This window comes from Xenopus tropicalis, chromosome 2, assembly GCF_000004195.4.
Source record: "Xenopus tropicalis strain Nigerian chromosome 2, UCB_Xtro_10.0, whole genome shotgun sequence".
NCBI lineage: Eukaryota > Metazoa > Chordata > Amphibia > Anura > Pipidae > Xenopus > Xenopus tropicalis.
Genome location: NC_030678.2, coordinates 27,634,881 through 27,651,638, shown reverse-complemented (window position 1 = coordinate 27,651,638; position 16,758 = coordinate 27,634,881). Strand labels below are relative to the sequence as shown.

At 38.8% G+C, this 16,758-nt stretch overlaps 1 protein-coding gene and 1 long non-coding RNA gene across 2 annotated transcripts; both read right to left on the bottom strand.

The window, feature by feature from the left end:
- Positions 1–7,390: 7,390 nt before the first annotated feature.
- LOC116408770 lies at positions 7,391–8,233 on the bottom strand. The gene is made up of 2 exons (XR_004221217.1): positions 8,192–8,233; positions 7,391–7,647 (listed from the first exon to the last, which is right to left on the bottom strand). It is a non-coding gene; the product is annotated as an uncharacterized LOC116408770 (long non-coding RNA).
- Positions 8,234–8,267: 34 nt separating this feature from the next.
- LOC116408769 (serine/threonine-protein kinase N2-like) lies at positions 8,268–10,033 on the bottom strand. The gene is made up of 3 exons (XM_031896617.1): positions 9,796–10,033; positions 9,597–9,677; positions 8,268–9,449 (listed from the first exon to the last, which is right to left on the bottom strand). The coding sequence occupies exons 1-3, from the start codon at positions 9,868–9,870 to the stop codon at positions 9,285–9,287; spliced, it is 321 nt and encodes a 106-aa protein (XP_031752477.1). The 5' UTR covers positions 9,871–10,033; the 3' UTR covers positions 8,268–9,284.
- Between the last annotated feature and the right edge of the window lie 6,725 nt (positions 10,034–16,758).

The window sequence follows — 16,758 nt, the reverse complement described above, 5'->3', positions numbered from 1 at the left end:
GCTGCTGAACAACAAGCTAAATTACTCAAAACCCACAAATAATAAAAAATTCAAGTCAGTTGCATATTGTCTCAGAATATAATTCTCTACATCATGCTTAAAGTTAATTTAAAGGTATAGAACCACTTACAATTGCTGCCTTTGGAGTCATGGATTGGGTGGACTTTGCAGACCTCTAAATGTTAATATACACTGAGACTAGATAGAGCCAAGGAAGGAGCATCAGCAAACAAGGGCAGTGCAATGGATAATGACAGCTGAGGCACAAATCAGAATTTATTCAATCACAAGAGCTAAATCTTCAGAGACACTTTTGACAAACACATATCCATTAGGAAGCTGCAGAGGCGCCCACAGACACTTTGTTGTCATTTTGTTTTTTGCTCTTCTGTCGGCAGCCTGGGCATAAATGTGCTTAGGCTGATAAAATGACTACTTTAGAGGTATATAAAATCCAGCACGATTAGCTCTTCTTTAGAAAAAAAACTCTCCTAACTTGGAGTCAGCTAAACTTTGCTTTTAAATGACATTTACTACAGGTATGGGACCTGTTATCTGAATATTTGGGACCTAGGGTTTTCTGGATAAGGGATCTTTCCGTTTCTGAATCTCCATACCTTAAGACTACTAAAAAAAATGTAAACATTAAACAACCCAATAGGATTGTTTTGCCTCCAGTAAGGTTTAATTATATCTTAGATGGGATCAAGTACAGGTACTGTTTTATTATTACAGAGAAAAGGGAATCATTTAACCATTAAATAAACCCAATAGGGCTGTTCTGCCCCCAATAAGGGGTAATTATATCTTAGTTGGGATCAAGTACAGGTACTGTTTTATTGTTACAGAGAAAAGGGAATCATTTAACCATTAAATAAACCCAATAGGGCTGTTCTGCCCCCAATAAGGGTTAATTATATCTTAGATGGGATCAAGTACAGGTACTGTTTTATTATTACAGAGAAAAAGGAAATAATTTTTAAAAAATTCAAATTATTTTCTTATTATGGAGTCTATGGGAGATGGCCTTCCTATAATTTGGAGCTTTTTGGATAACAGGTTTCCAGATAATAGATCCCATACCTGTATTAAGTGAAATCTTTTTACTAAGTAGGGGAAATCTCTATTCCTTTTACTTGTTCCGTGGCACCTCCCTATCTCACATCTTTATTCTCTTCTTGTAGCCAAGTCCTTTTGCTTTTAATATTGACAATTTTAACACAATTCAACTAAATTGCTTTATTGCCCTATCCTACAGCTATTACAAATAATTTAGGTTTCAACAACCATTTTTCATCATAAAAAATGTTGCCCAGCAGTATTAAGCAATACACATTACCTCAGACTTATATTAAACTCACATTTTAAAATGCAAGACCTGAAGTTATTTTGGCACCCTCAGTGATTTAAACTTTAGCTCTTCTTTAATGACAGGAAATTCAAGACCTCGTTTAATGAGTCCATATACAGTAGATCACATTGTGGTGAAAAGCTTGTGGTAGTTCACATAAAAGAGCGTTAACTTCCATATAGTTCGGACTTGAATGAGGTCTTGAATTTCCTGTCATTAAAGAAGAGCTAAAGTTTAAATCACTGGGGATGCCAAAATGTTAGACACCCCCCAGTTATATAAATTGCTTACTTGATACCCTGGGCAAGTGTTACTCGGCTCCGGGTATTTCTGAAGAAGAATCTTAGTGCACCTCTCTGGATTCTTCTGTTTGTTTTGATATGGTCCAGGCAGGCGCAGAAGAGTGAAAGCTGAACTTAGAAACAAAAAGCCGGATTTCTCACTCTAGTGCAAGTGAATGCCCGCGCCCTGGAGAAAAGAGCAGAGGAAGCAAGATCGATCCAAAGAACTTCTGCAGAAATACCACCAAATGGCAACCACCAAAGTATCGTTTCCCTCTCCTTTAGCCTTGATTTTTCTACATTAATACTGATGCCTGCTTCATAGTCAAATATCTATTATAAAACAAAGGGTCTTTTAGAGCAGGCCTACTCATGGTTGCAGAAGATTAAACTATAATTACGATTTAAAAGTAAAAAGTATAATTGTCTAAAGTGAGAATCTTTGCTTATACAGTAATGTGGGAGGCAGGAAGGTCAGTTAGCAGCCGGGAAATCCAATTATTATGTTGTAGGTAATCAGAGATGTGATTTGTGTCTCAGACAACATTTACACATGCAGTACAGTAGTAATTATAGAACATTTCTCAGACTTTGCGGATTACTGACTCACATAATTAAACATACAGTATAATGTACCTTGAACTCATAAAAAAAACCCAACATTACTTCCTTAATTCAACATTCTTCATTTAATCAAGGCTTTTCTTCTCTGAGGTAAGTTAAGCTGAGCATAAATCAGCCTCCAGTCTGTAAGTGAGTGTAACTGTGCCTAGACATTGTGCACACAGAGCACATTGCAAAGGTATTTGGGACACTCGGAGTTATTTTAGCCCATTCTTCCAAACAGATTTTCTGCACGTTGTTTAGACTGGAATGAGGGCTGTGGCTGAACCATTGTGGGACATTTGCCTTTCTGACTGACTCGCTCCAGTGTTACTTTGGCCTTGTGCCTGTGAGGAACCTTTGCCGAGCTTTAGTTATTAGCAACTTAAACAGGTTCTCTAGCAGTATATCCCTGTATTTTAACATACGTTCATCCTTCTGTTTTAATCAGATGCCCATTCCCTTAACCAGTCCCATAGCATGGTGATAGCAGCACTGTACTTCACTGTTGGTATGGGGCAGTCACGAGCTTTGTATAACACTGGCCTGTATGGGACGTGGCACAATAGGAGAATCACATAAAAGCATGGCTGGAGTGTGCCAAAAATATTGAGAGTATCCCAGTTGCGGTGTGGGAAAAGGTAGGGCCAAGATAGAAAACTGATCCAAAAGTCAAAGCAATGTGTGCATAAGGCTGCACACACCTTAAAGGAGAACTGGAGCTTAACTAAAGAAGTAGGCTAAAATATTTTACTTTATGTTTTGGGCTTCTGTACCAGCCCAAGGCAACCACAGCCCTTTAGCAGGAATGATCTGTGCCCCAAAGATGCCCCAGTAGCCCCCCATCTTCTTTTCCACTGATTCCCTGCACATGCTCCGTGCTGCTGTCACTTACTGAGCTTAGGGACCAACTCACAATATACTGTATATATAGAATATAAATGTTACAATATAAGGCTGATTAGTAATTAATAGTTACTACATGGCAGCTCTGAAACCAGTACAATTAGCATCAGAATGTAATAATCATCCCTGTAGCGTCAGCTGATATGGCAGTAGCAAAATTAGGACATCTTGCTCAGTAGAGTTCATTTAGAGCTGTCATGATGCTCAATATTCCCTTTTTAATTTTGACCAGTAAATGAAATTGTTCCTAAATAATGGGTTTCTTTACTACTAAAAGAGGAGAGCAGCAGCATAGCTAGAAGGAACTTGGCTTAGCAGCAAAACCTGCTTAGGGCCAATATCTACCAAACCTTGGGATAGATGATCTGTTTCACATACATCTGGAGAAAAGGGAAAGGGGTCCCTATAAAACAGGATCTAAGGTGATAATTAAAACCCACTAACACACTTAGCAAATGTGCTTACTTTTAGTTACTGAGCCGTTAGCTCTATTGCTGCAGCAACCCCAGGAGTTTTATTTTTATACGTTATCCCTAAATACAAATACACTCATTTCTTAGTCTTACAATTTCTGATACAAACGGGAAAGCACCCTCTTGTGGTTTTCATAGAAGGGTTTTTTTTTTTGCAGGGCAATACAGGTATGGGACCTGTTATCCAGAATGCTCGGGACCTGGGGTTTTCCAGATAAGGGATCTTTCCATAATTTGGATCTCCCTACCTTTACTCTGTCAAAAATCATTTAAATGTTGAATAAACCCAATAGGATTGTTTTGCCTCCAATAAGGATTAATTAAATTAAATCAATGCCCGTCCCTGGTACAGAATCTCAGGAAAGGGGCATCTTTTATGAAACCTGCTGCTGAAACATCCAGACATGAATACGTTTATAGGGAATCAGCATTGGGCTGACACAGCAAACCAAAGCCAAGTGCTACACAAGAAATGAACACAGGATAAAGACTCTGGGTACCAAGCTCAAGGAGTTGTAAGCAGACCTTCGTAGGAGTGCTAATTAATACTATGCTTAAAATAGCATTACAGGTATAGGACCAGAATGCTGAGGACCAGCGGTATTCCAAATAAGGGGTCTTTCCGTCATTTGGATCTTCATACCTTAAGTCTTCTAAGAAATCAATAAAACATTAATTAAACCCAATAGGACTGTTCTGCCCCCAATAAGGGGTAATTATATCTTAGTTGGGATCAAGTACAGGTACTGTTTTATTATTACAGAGAAAAGGGAATCATTTAACCATTAAATAAACCCAATAGGGCTGTTCTGCCTCCAATAAGGGGTAATTACATCTTAGTTGGGATCAAGTACAGGTACTGTTTTATTATTACAGAGAAAAGGGAATCATTTAACCATTAAATAAACCCAATAGGGCTGTTCTGCCTCCAATAAGGGGTAATTATATCTTAGTTGGGATCAAGTACAGGTACTGTTTTATTATTACAGAGAAAAGGGAATCATTTAACCATTAAATAAACCCAATAGGGCTGTTCTGCCCCCAATAAGGGGTAATTATATCTTAGTTGGGATCAAGTACAGGTACTGTTTTATTATTACAGAGAAAAGGGAATCATTTAACCATTAAATAAACCCAATAGGGCTGTTCTGCCCCCAATAAGGGGTAATTATATCTTAGTTGGGATCAAGTACAGGTACTGTTTTATTATTACAGAGAAAAAGGAAATCATTTTTAAAAATTAGAATTATTTGCTTATAGTTGAGTCTATGGGAGATGGCCTTTCTGTAATTTGGAACTTTCTGCATAATGGGTTTCCAGATAAGGGATCCTATACCTATATTGGGTTCCTTTACCTCTGAAGAGGAGAATCCCCCAAGGCTGGTGGTTTTAGGATTAGGCATAGGGTCTTTGCGCTGTCCTTTCTTCCACACAACTGAAAATATATACAGGAGCCTGAAACAAGAGGATTCAGGAGGATTTAATGCTATCACCCGTACAAAACACACAGAAAATATTCCAACTAAACTCTCTTTGAGGTCCAGGTTACAGATACATGGAAACATTATTGTAGCAGTCATTAGGGCTGATTCACTAAGGTGTGTTAAAACGTGTGCTATTTATAGCATGCGCTAAAAATTTTATTGCGTCTAATTTTTCACGTCTTAACACGCGATTCACTAAAAGGATACTTGCGTTAATTTAGACGCAATGCTGTTTGTGTTATTTAAGTCGCAAAGACTTAAAACATTTTCGTGCAGTATTTGATGCAACGTGTCAATTTCAATGCAAAAAAGCATTCGATAACACTTTAGTGAATCAACCCTATAGTTCTTCTTTAGCCAATAATAGCAGAATTCATTCCATTACTTTGAGGGCTCTTCAGCCCATAGCAACTTGCAGGGGAAAATTAGTGACAACAAATTGTTGTGGATCACTTTCCAGTAATGGCATTGAGTAATGCTACTAATAGCTCAAACCAACACACAGTACAATAATTAAGGAGCTGTAATTAAAGATACATAACTCTCCAGGGAAAATACCATACAATCTGTAGTAACAGTAGGAATGCACTAAATTCAGAATTTGTAGGCAGGGCCAAAACCTTTCCTGCATGTAATGCACTAACCAGCATTTTAACCCTTGAAATGCACTATATCCAGCTGGAAATAATGTGTGTGAGGGCATCTCTACTCACCTGCTCAACTCACTGCCACCTCTCTCCCGTAATCTCAACAAAATCAGGGGCTTAGGATGGCCAACTTAGTGCCTCTGTGACACTCAGGAACCAGATTCTTTGACTGACCCATATCGTCATTGCCATCTCTCAAATGATTATTACAATTATTTTTTTAAATAAAAATTAAGCCTTTTCCCCATATTTAGGCACAGAGGCCTGCAGTTATTTGCACAATGCCCTATGCAGTAGGCACACTGAGGCCTAAAGGCTGGAAATTAAATATAAGTCATAATGGTTACAAGATGCAAAGCTTCACACATCCTACATTAATACCATGAAAACATACAAATACTTTGCGTCAGTGGAAGAAACCCAACATGCCCTGCCTTTGGGCACTATGGTTGGCACTGGAAGCATTGGAGATGTCAAAATGACCTGGCACTTCCATTTATTCCTGGGCTTAACCCTCACTGCATAAGGGATACAGAATACTGTCATGGGAAGACATGTTTTTTCAAAACGCATCAGTTAATAGGGCTGCTCCAACAGAATCCTGCACTGAGATTATTTTATATTTAATTTTTAAATTTCACATGTGGCTTCACATGGAGCTTGCCATATTCTTCATTTCTCAGGGTGCAACACTTGTGACTTGTCCTAAATATAAACTTCAGTCACACTTTACTGCTGCACTGCAAGTTGGAGTGATATCACCCCATATTACAGCGGGTATAGGCAAAGTCGGTTCGGGTACTGCATCAATCAGCTGATGCGGTCCCCGATCCGACTAGATTTTTTAACCTGCCCAATTTAAGGCCAGATATTGGTCTGGCAGGCCCGTCGGTAGTGCCCTACATGGGCCGATTAGCTGCCGAATCGGTCTAACGGACCGGTATCGGCAGCTAGAATCGGCCCAAGTATGGGAACCTTAACAATGATTGACATTAAATTTCAATTTAAGCTAACATTTTTGGGGCCACTGTGACTGCAAAACCAAGAAGTAAAGCAGTAAAAACAAATGTTAGCAAGTGAAAGTGGTTTCAGTTTCTTAAAATCCCAGATATGTCTAAATAAACATTAGGTTAAAAGTGTTCAGCACAAATCCTATTCATACGTTTAATGCTGAAAAGGGAGGCATAAAAACAGTGTATAGAGTTCCCCAGCAAATTGTCACACCTCCATTGAGAGTACATTTTCTCTATGCTCTATGCCCTGCTCTCAATATTAAAATCACTCAAATAATATATCAGGGCAGGGGTTAATCTTTTTGGGAAATTAATTTCTTTTTCCTTTTTATTTGACTTCCACCTTCACTCACTGCACTTCTGCTGGACTCTGAGCTGCAGAGTAGCATCTTGGCCTCTCCCCTCTGTGTCAGTCTGTGCCAATACTTTGGCCCCTCTGTGTTGCCCTGTTATTGGGAGATGAACATTTTTAATAAAATTTATGAGCAACCCATATGCAGGCGCTAAGCCACAAATCCATAGCAACAGGCAAACATGGCACATCATTCCCTTATTGCTTCTCTCTGACCTTCCATTGGCCAATGACCGATGCCAATATCTCCATCCAAGATCTTTAATCAATACACAGATGATATTCTTGAAAAGCAAGATTTTTTATTTGTATTATAATATACATAAAGTGAGCAGAACAAACAAGTTATGTATGAAATGGTGCCTATTAGGGGAGGAAAAGTGGGTGGCGGTTTGCAGGTGGGGTACAGGCTTCTTTCTTTACACAGACTCCGATGAGTGTTTGGTACAATATTCATTATACAATCTATGATCTTCATCACGGAATAAGATTTCTTTTGACTGTTGCAACTCTCTGTCTCACATCTGTGTCTCACATCTAAGAAACAGAATCAAAGAAGGATTTAAATCTAAAGGGCAACTAAAGTGCTGGTATAAGGAGCCTAATAATTAAATTGACATTGTAGGTGATTTAATGATATATTTTATATTTAATAAAGCAAATTAACCAGTTGCTGCTACAGGGCAGGGGGAAATAGTGTGCAAAGACTAAATCTAACAAATTAGAAATGCTCACTGCTCCCCGACAGTGAGAGCCCCATATTTAGTATCACAATTACATTACTAACCTCCATTGGTTAACTGTGCCAATAAATTTAACTTAACTACTTATATACTGAATTTACAGATATATTAAACTAAAAAGAAACCTGTTAAATATCAATCTGCCGCTTCTTCTGAACAAAATGATTCCACACGTGCATGGATGCACCTAAACTCACACCCACCAAACACCCTAAAACTGGGGCAATAGCCAAATTTGGGGCTGTGCTCTAGGTGCACTCCTAGCAGATTTTCAGTCTAAACATCCCCCTTACTTGTAAAATACCCCCACAAACTATATATTCCTTGAAAGTGCACACCTGCAGCTATTTGGAGATGCCATGCCATGCAGAATTGTGGACACAGTTCTCTGTGCTTTGGCCTGAAATGAAAAAAACAAACAAATTAAAATTTCTCCCCAAAACTGCAATAACTGGAGAAGAAAATGCCCAATTTAGCCCCAAATATATTTTACTTACGTGTATCTGTTTAGTGGAGCATCTTTCGACCCTTTAGTTTAATCTGTACTTCACTGCTCTGAAAGGTGAGTATTTGAGATGCCAACTACAAAGCTTGTGGCATTTGCTAAAGAGGTGACGCCAAGTCTAATCGTGCTCGATGTTCGTGTAGACATTCGGTTTTTTGCAGCTGTGGCGCTCGGCGGCTAAAAACAAAATATTTGCTGCCAGAAATAAAGGTAGCCTCAGTACTTTGTCAGTTCAATCAAGTTCCCTGTTTCTCTCCAAGCATCTCAGCTATGACTTCAGCACAGTACTAATTACTATTCATAATAAATAAAAATGCTACAAATATCATATAGTATTAAAATGCAAACTGGCCCAATCTACCAGCAAACCATTGCTTTCTTTTTACAACTGCAAACAAAAAATCGAGCAAAAATCACTTTACAAAAAACTAGTAAAATCTAAAATGTTTCCTAGAAATACAGATAACAATGGCAGCTTATGAGGCATTAGTGAAAAAATAACTTTGTGGCATCAGAAGGAGAGATGAAATCATCGGTAGGCAAGATGAATTATCATGATCATCACACACCACAAATTATTAGGGGCCCTGTGTGTTACCTAATACCTCAATTGGCTACTACCCAGTGCTATCCATAACCTAAGGAACATTTTAGGCAAAGAAAATCCCTAACTAACTAAATACACTGTTTCTCACCTTGCCACTAGATCTTACTTGCCTGTTATACAGGTGAGGTTTTAGAATATTATACAAAGTGTGAGAAGACTATTCCTATATTAGCCTAATCAGTCAGAGATTACTGAGGTGGGACACCTGAGCATCACTTTATATGAATGGACTTCTTATATGGATATGGACTGGCCCTCCACCCTCCCCATCTATTCCGTCTACTTATCAGATGTTCCTTCAGCGGTAACTGATGTTCTTTCAGAATCCTCTGAATGCCTCTTGCAGCTCTGATGGAATCCTTGCAGCAGTTGGTGGCAGTGCTGGAGCTTGGCATCCAGGGTTCTCTTGGCTCTCCAGGTCTTCGTTGCCCAGTACATATGGAGCCGTAATTCTTCGCTGTAACAGATGGTCCCAGTCCATATCCTAAAAGACAGGTGATATTTCACAATGAGTATCTGGTCCAAAAAGTACAGAAAAGTAAAGCTGAAATTACATTAAACATGAAGAATTTATCAATATTCATTAGTGCTTTTCTGTCTGTAAATCAAAATAAATAGAATAGAAACTTACTCTAAAGAAGGGGTGCTCTTTAATCATTTCAGCCCCGGCGTCACCCGAACCGAGGCGAAATTCAGGATCTTTCTCTAACAGCTACAAAAAGAAATCAAACATTGTTATTAACTCATTAATGTTTTTAATTCTTATGTCTATTTTATTATTCTTCTGGGAGAGTATCCACCCAGGAAATACAAGCAATTTTCCAACTTACTTCTTGTATTAGAGTACAGGCATCCTCTGATAGGTCTTCCGGGAATATGATGTCATCATAGAGGATGCTTTTCATTTGCTCAACCGGATCCTTGTTGTTGAATGGTAACTGAGAAAGTGAATAATTATTCCTTTAGTGAAACAACTAAAAGATTTGTTGCAATACCAACTTAGTGCAGGCTCTGTACTGAACTACATCTCTCATGTGCAGCTGGTCATACAGATACCATTTCTTAGTACAGCACCATGGGGGTATTTCTTATATAAATGATAAAGGGAAGCCAAACAGTAATATTCATGATATATAATTTCTGAGAGTATAGGTAGTTATGCTTGTAAATATGGAGATTATAATGAGTCACATTATAAAATGCCAATAGCAATGATTCCCCAATGTAAGTTTATAATATAGGAATTGTGCTTACCTCATACAGGAGCATAACATAAATAGTTATTCCTAGGGCCCACCAGTCAGCGGCCATGCCGTATCCAAGTTTCATATAGATCTCCGGGGCCATGTATGTTCTTGTTCCGCACACGGTGTTCGTGCGGTCGCTGTATCCAAATCCTTAAACACAAGAAACACTGTGAGGAAACTGCAACCTGGGACCCTAATGTAAAGTAATGAGGGACTTTCCTCAACTGCTTGCTTCCAAACTACACACCCACTCAGATCTGTTTATGCCACTTACATATAACACTATATCTAAATGTAATAATACCTAATAATCTGATCTTATCCCCTGTATGCTCCAGAATTATAAGCAACACTTACTGTCTTTGCTGAGGCCGAAGTCTACGATCTTAAGGTAGCCATCCCGGTCCAACAGCAAATTCTCCAGCTTCAGATCTCTGAATTAAAACCAAGTCAATAGTTTAGTAGTTATACATATATAATCCTTATAATAACAGCAAGCAAATTATTACAGTGCTACAAGATAGATTAGCAGTGTTCTTAGTAGTGTTATCAGCTCCATCTGGAAATAAAGATGATTTTAGTGTTATTAATGCTTACCTATGGACAATGCCAAGCTGATGTAATGCCTCCAGGCCAAGGACAACGCATGCGGTGTAAAACCTGAATAGAGAAAATATAAAATTCAGTTACTTTAATTTTTTTTTTATATATAAGATAATATGTGCAAGAATTAAGGTGATTCCCATTCTACTTACATGACGTCAGGTTCTTCTAGTTCCACTGATCTTATGAAGTCAAACATGTCTCCTCCAGGTAGATATTCCATGACGTAGAACAGGTGAGACTCCGTCTGGAAGGTTCCATGTAATGACACCAGGAACGGGTGGTTAGCAGAACTTACCCTCTGAAGGATTTCCTTCTCATGGAAGACACTGTGGGGAAAATCATCCCATTATCACCACATCTTTATGAACAGACACAGGGCAATACAGCAGATAATAACCAAATGCAAATGATTTAAAGGAATGTGAGGTAAAACAGATACTAAATATAAAAAGAGAAAACTGTCCTACATATAAAGCTGAATATAACAAGAAAAGATGACACAGATATGACCAATATTAATCTCTCCCCTATCACTGACCTGTCCAAATTGCCCTTTTCTAAAACGTGTTCTTTTTTCAGGGCCTTGATGGCATATAGCACTTCGGTGTTCTTGTGCTCGGCTAGGAATACCTGGAGTCAGAAGACAGAAAGTTTAATCACTCTGGGTAAATCAGTAGTAACTAAAACCTAATTGTGCAATGAGTCGCTCACCTTCCCGAATCCTCCTTCTCCCAACACTTGACCCAGGTTGAATTGGTCAAGTGAGGGAGATCCGGGCTCAACAGGGCTGAAAAATAAAATAAAGAAAATGTAATATATGTTTTGTTCATGTTTACAGACAAGAATAATCTAATATACAGTTTATTTGGTGACTTTTTGAAGCATCCAATCACCAGAGGGTATTGGCCAGTTACTGATACCCCTCTAATGAGAAGAGAACTATAATAGAATTAAGCTTTACAAACAGTGCAAATTAGGCAATATTAATATTTTGATATATAAGCAACTTACAATTCTAAACCAAAACAATAGAATATGCCCCAAATCAGATACCTGGTAGATGGTCCTTCTGCGCCCTGTATTTTATTGGCAACATCTGAGCCAAATTCAGAGATGTTGAGCTGCAAACAAAGGACAAATGAGTATTGTGCGCAGAATAAACATTACATGAATTTCATACGTGCAGCACTGAGAAGCAAAGAATAAAGAATAATATCTGTAGAATCTACTTACTTCTGATGGAAGACTGGAAGAGGTGGAATTATCTTCCTTTGGCTCAGACTCTTGCTCCTGATTGGGAACAATGTGTCCGCTGTTATTGGACGTGCCAGCATCACAATCAGGAGCTTCTGAAACAAAAGCAGAAATGGAACAATATAGTCTCAACATGATGATACACAGTTTATTATAATATTACAATATTAGGCCTACACTTTATAAAAAATAGTATAAATACTCTCCTATTTAAATATATAAGTATCCTATTGGAACAAAAGATAAATGTCCATACAATTCACATAAATGCACTAAGAATAATATTATTAACCATAAATTAATTAATTAATTAAATTCATAAATTTTAAGAAGTCAGTGTATCATCCAACTTACCCAATAAAAATGGCATCGCTGGTGGTTGATATGGTGGTACATATTTATTTGCTTTCACGCAAATCTTCACCAGGGCCTCTGAAGTAATAACTACCCCAGGGACCTCCACTGTGGCATCCTACAGAGGTAAAGCATAGTAAGAATCCAACAATTACACGCGTGTGTGTGTGTTTGTATATATTTCACACCCATACAATGTACTTACGAATGAAAGCCAGTTGAAATTGGTGGGGCTGGCTGTATCCCTGGGGATAGTCTCTGCTGGCTCCGAGCCCTCAGGCTCATGAAGAGGAATGGCCCCTCCGATGTTGTGGGAAGAGCCAGGGTCCTCTTCATACCCAGCAGGAAGTAGAGATTCTACAAGAATAAAAACACAACAGATGTCATTATTATCTGGCAGTGGGGTCCTTTTCAGAACTGAAATTGGTTTCCCAGATGTGCAACTCTAACTAAAATGTGCTTTTTAGTATTGGTCACACTTACCTATGAACGATGGCTGTGCCAGGTGGTCGGGCAGCTCTAAGGTGGCAGTAAACTCCACCAGAGAGTCACGCACATCGTTGATCTCTACGATCTCCACAAAAGCATTTTCATGCTCAATAGAAAGAATCGAGTTCTGTGGAAGGAAAAAAAATAAGTTAAAATTATAATACACTCCCCCACCAGTTCAGATGATTGTTTTTCATATATTAATTGTGGTAAAAAATATTCTGCCATTATACTGCAAAAAATCCAGGGTATGAAAAAATGTATTTTGTGGCCATTAATTAAGGATGAAAGTGCCAATTGCGTAGGATTTGGTGTATCAGTACAAAGTGTGTGTGTAATTATCTGTCTCATATATGTAAGTAGAGCTCCATGGGCCCAGGTGTTTGATCCTGGCCCTCCATCCATTTTGCCCTGAACTCTCACACCCTCCCATGCCAGTGCCACCATATTCTTTATCCCAGGTAAAAGGACAAAAGGAAACGTGAGCAGCCTTACCTCGACTTTACTCTTCTTGCAACCCATCACTTTTTCTCCTGTAATAGAGAAGAAAGATTGGTATCTTTCACAGCTAATATGGAGGGGAAATAAAAGCTGCAGAACACGGACAGGGCATGACCATAGTGTCTCTTTATACTCTCCTAAATGCTTGACCTATCACATACTAGTGTGTGTTTAGCCAGTATCGGAATAGGCCTCCAAGGGCCCAGTGGGGGAACCTAATATCCACAGCTCACATTCAAATACTAGCTATAAATACTGCTATATGTTGTGAGTTATGCAGAAAATAAGAAAGGGCTGATGGGAATTGTTCTTGGCTGAAGCCCACTGGGATCTGCTGAGGCTGGTCTAACCATCTCTATTGTGTGGGGTCCAGAAAAGGACTTGGCTTAGTGCAAGTGTATGAGAAAATACACATTAGCAGCAACTATGGCCCCGCTACAAAGTGACAAACACACAGACAAAAAACAGATCAAAGTGATACTGGCAGATCCCTGCACAGTTGTGTTGCTATATTTTAATATTTCTATTCATAAAGCTGCTGCCCAACTACCATTGGGCGGGACAATGTACCCGATTGGTTTAAGACACTGTTTACATCTGTGTTACCCCAAAACCAGGGGTCAAAGCTGCAGCAGCCAGGCATAGGTTTAGTAATAAACAGTTGGGTTGGTGCCAGAAAAGCTTTTATTGTGATACAGATACATCCCTATATGATCCATAATAACTGTAGTCTCACCAAGCCCAGATATATCCCACACTCCTGTATTTGTAAGTAGGAGAAGCCAAAGGGAAACTGTTGATATGGTGTAAAAGTACCAATGACATAACTTTAGATTTTAAAATTATTGTAAGGTTTATTGGTTTCCATTTGGGCTCCAACCTGTGGCCCTGCAGCGGATTTGCAGCTCCCAGAATCCCCAAACAGACAACCAGTCACATCTTTGCTGTTGTTTTCTAAATTGTAGGTGACCGTTCAAATTCAATTGCTGATATCACCAGTGATATTGGATAAACGCTATAATAAATATGCCCCTGAGTGTAGGTGTGTGAGAAAATACACATTATCAGCAGCACCTGTTGCCCTGCAGCTGTTACTAAACTACAACTCCCACCATCATCCAACAGAGTTTGGCAGTTGGCTAGACACCCCCCTAAATGAGTATAGAATCTGGCAACTGCCACTTCAAAATGATAGACAAACAGACACAACTAATCAAAGTGATTCTGACAGATCCCTACACATTTGTGTTGATATGTTTTAATATTTCCATCCATGAAGCTGCTGCCCAACTGCCATTAACTGCCATCCTGGCTCTTTAGCACTGTCAGTGGCACAGGGAATGTGCAGAAATCTCTGCCTGCTGCTAAATAAATAATGCTACAGGATGTGCAATTCCTCCCTATTCATAAATGATAACCATAAAGCTGTAATATTTAGCTGAAAAATGTACTTACAGAGAGAGCAGGTAACAAGCTGCAATCACTAGAGATAATGCTAAGCATCTGACTGGAGGCAGCCAATCTCCTGAGGCTAAAGCAGGCTTGGGGGCGGGACAATGCGCCTGATTGGTTGAAGACACTGTTTACATCAATGTTACCCCAAAACCACGTGTCACAGCTGCAGCAGCCAGGCATAGGTTTAGTAATAAACAGTTGGGTTTGTGTCAGAAAAGCTTTAATTGTGATACAGATACATCTCTATAAGATCCATAATAACTGTAGTCACACCAAGCCCAGATATATCCCATGTTCCTGTATTTGTAGGAGAAACCAAAGGGAAACTGTTGTAAAAGCACCGATGACATAACTTAACAACAAAAATTATTGTAAGATTTATTGCTTTCCATTTGGGCTCCCAGAATCCCCAAATAGACTTGTGCTGCAAGCTGAACATTTCTGCCTCTGCACAGTCACAGACACAGAGATCCAAAGCAAAATATTCACTCCCCAGTGTAAATACCCAAATATGTGCAAGAAAATGCCTCTTGTGTAGTGTTCATTAACTAAACCCTAAGACTTGCGATCCCCCACTATAATTCAATACTAAAGATCATATATATATATATATCAAAAATAGGAACCACTGGCATTCACGTATAAAGCGCACAAAAATGCCTGGGTGCAGCCATCAAAGCAGGAACAGAAATGGATAACGAAGAAGCTGCTTTCACAGGACTTATTTTACACATAAGTCCTGTGAGAGCGGCTTCTTCGTTATCCATTTCTATATATATATATATATAAATCCAAAAAGTCAAGTGCACACCAGGGTACATTTCAGTCTCCTTCTAAGACCTTTATCAAGACCATATACACGTGTATATGGTCTAATAAAGGTCTTAGAAGGAGACCGAAATGTTGGCCTGTTTTATTGGTATGAATAAATAAAAGTAATGTTTTAATTTTAAAAGAATACCCTGGTGTGCACCTGACTTTTTGGATTTCTGGATAATTGGATACATGGAGGTAGCACCCAGGTAATTTACGCCATGGGTTTGGTGTGCTGAAAATCTGTGGACTGTATATATATATATATATATATATAAATAATAAAAAAAATAACAAATTCAATCCTATTTTAAAATGTTCCCTGGATACAATGAGTGCGATTAACAAGAACCTCCCCAACTAATACAGCTTGTACATTGCCCTACTGAGATGTTTGTTGCCTTATTTACTATTCCAACATGGAGATAATGAGACATCAGTTAAATCTGATCAGGTTTACTAGAGGGGTGGGCACACATAGGTCCATTAAACAGTTCTGGTAGCCCTCCTTGTCTCCCAGCAATCTATATGTAATAAAGTGTGCTGTAATGGCTAGAACCTAAAAGTAAATATAATAAGGGCCTACCATACAGCTTGTTTTTGTGGAAACTACCAATCAGTGCAGGTATCAGAATTTCTGTGCCCATAAGCCACTGACCCACCAGGTCTTAGCAGCCTTGAGTAGTATCTGGCTCCGCTCCCCCACCCCTTTATTCATTGAATGAGGAAATTTGTGCTACTCTTCAATAACCAGTGCCAATGCCAATAGGAAAGCATGATGTACTGAGGGTTTGTGCACTCATAACATAACAGTTTCCCATAAAAACATTTAGTAGTTTCTGGGCCCTGCAGGAATCCAGTGATCCAAATTTGCCAGTATTCTTTTTGCCTTAAAATTTACTCAACCCAGTTAAGAGCTGATATACTTGCCTATATGGATATCAGTTCCGTGAGGTTGGGAAATTCATGTTTTTTAAATATGTATAGTTTTCTATAAAAATCATTCCTGAATTGGAATTATTTTGGTAATTTATACCTTTTTTGATCCTTAGTTTGTGGGTGGTCAAGCTATCA

Excerpts from the sequence above, each read along its gene's own strand:
- LOC116408769 (XM_031896617.1), bottom strand. The coding sequence starts at position 9,870 with ATGAAAAGCATCCTCTATGATGACATCATATTCCCGGAAGACCTATCA. Across the intron at positions 9,678-9,795 it reads CCTGTACTCTAATACAAGAA|CTGTTAGAGAAAGATCCTGA; the intron begins GTAAGTTGGAAA and ends TTCTTTTTGTAG. Across the intron at positions 9,450-9,596 it reads AAGAGCACCCCTTCTTTAGA|GATATGGACTGGGACCATCT; the intron begins GTAAGTTTCTAT and ends CCTGTCTTTTAG.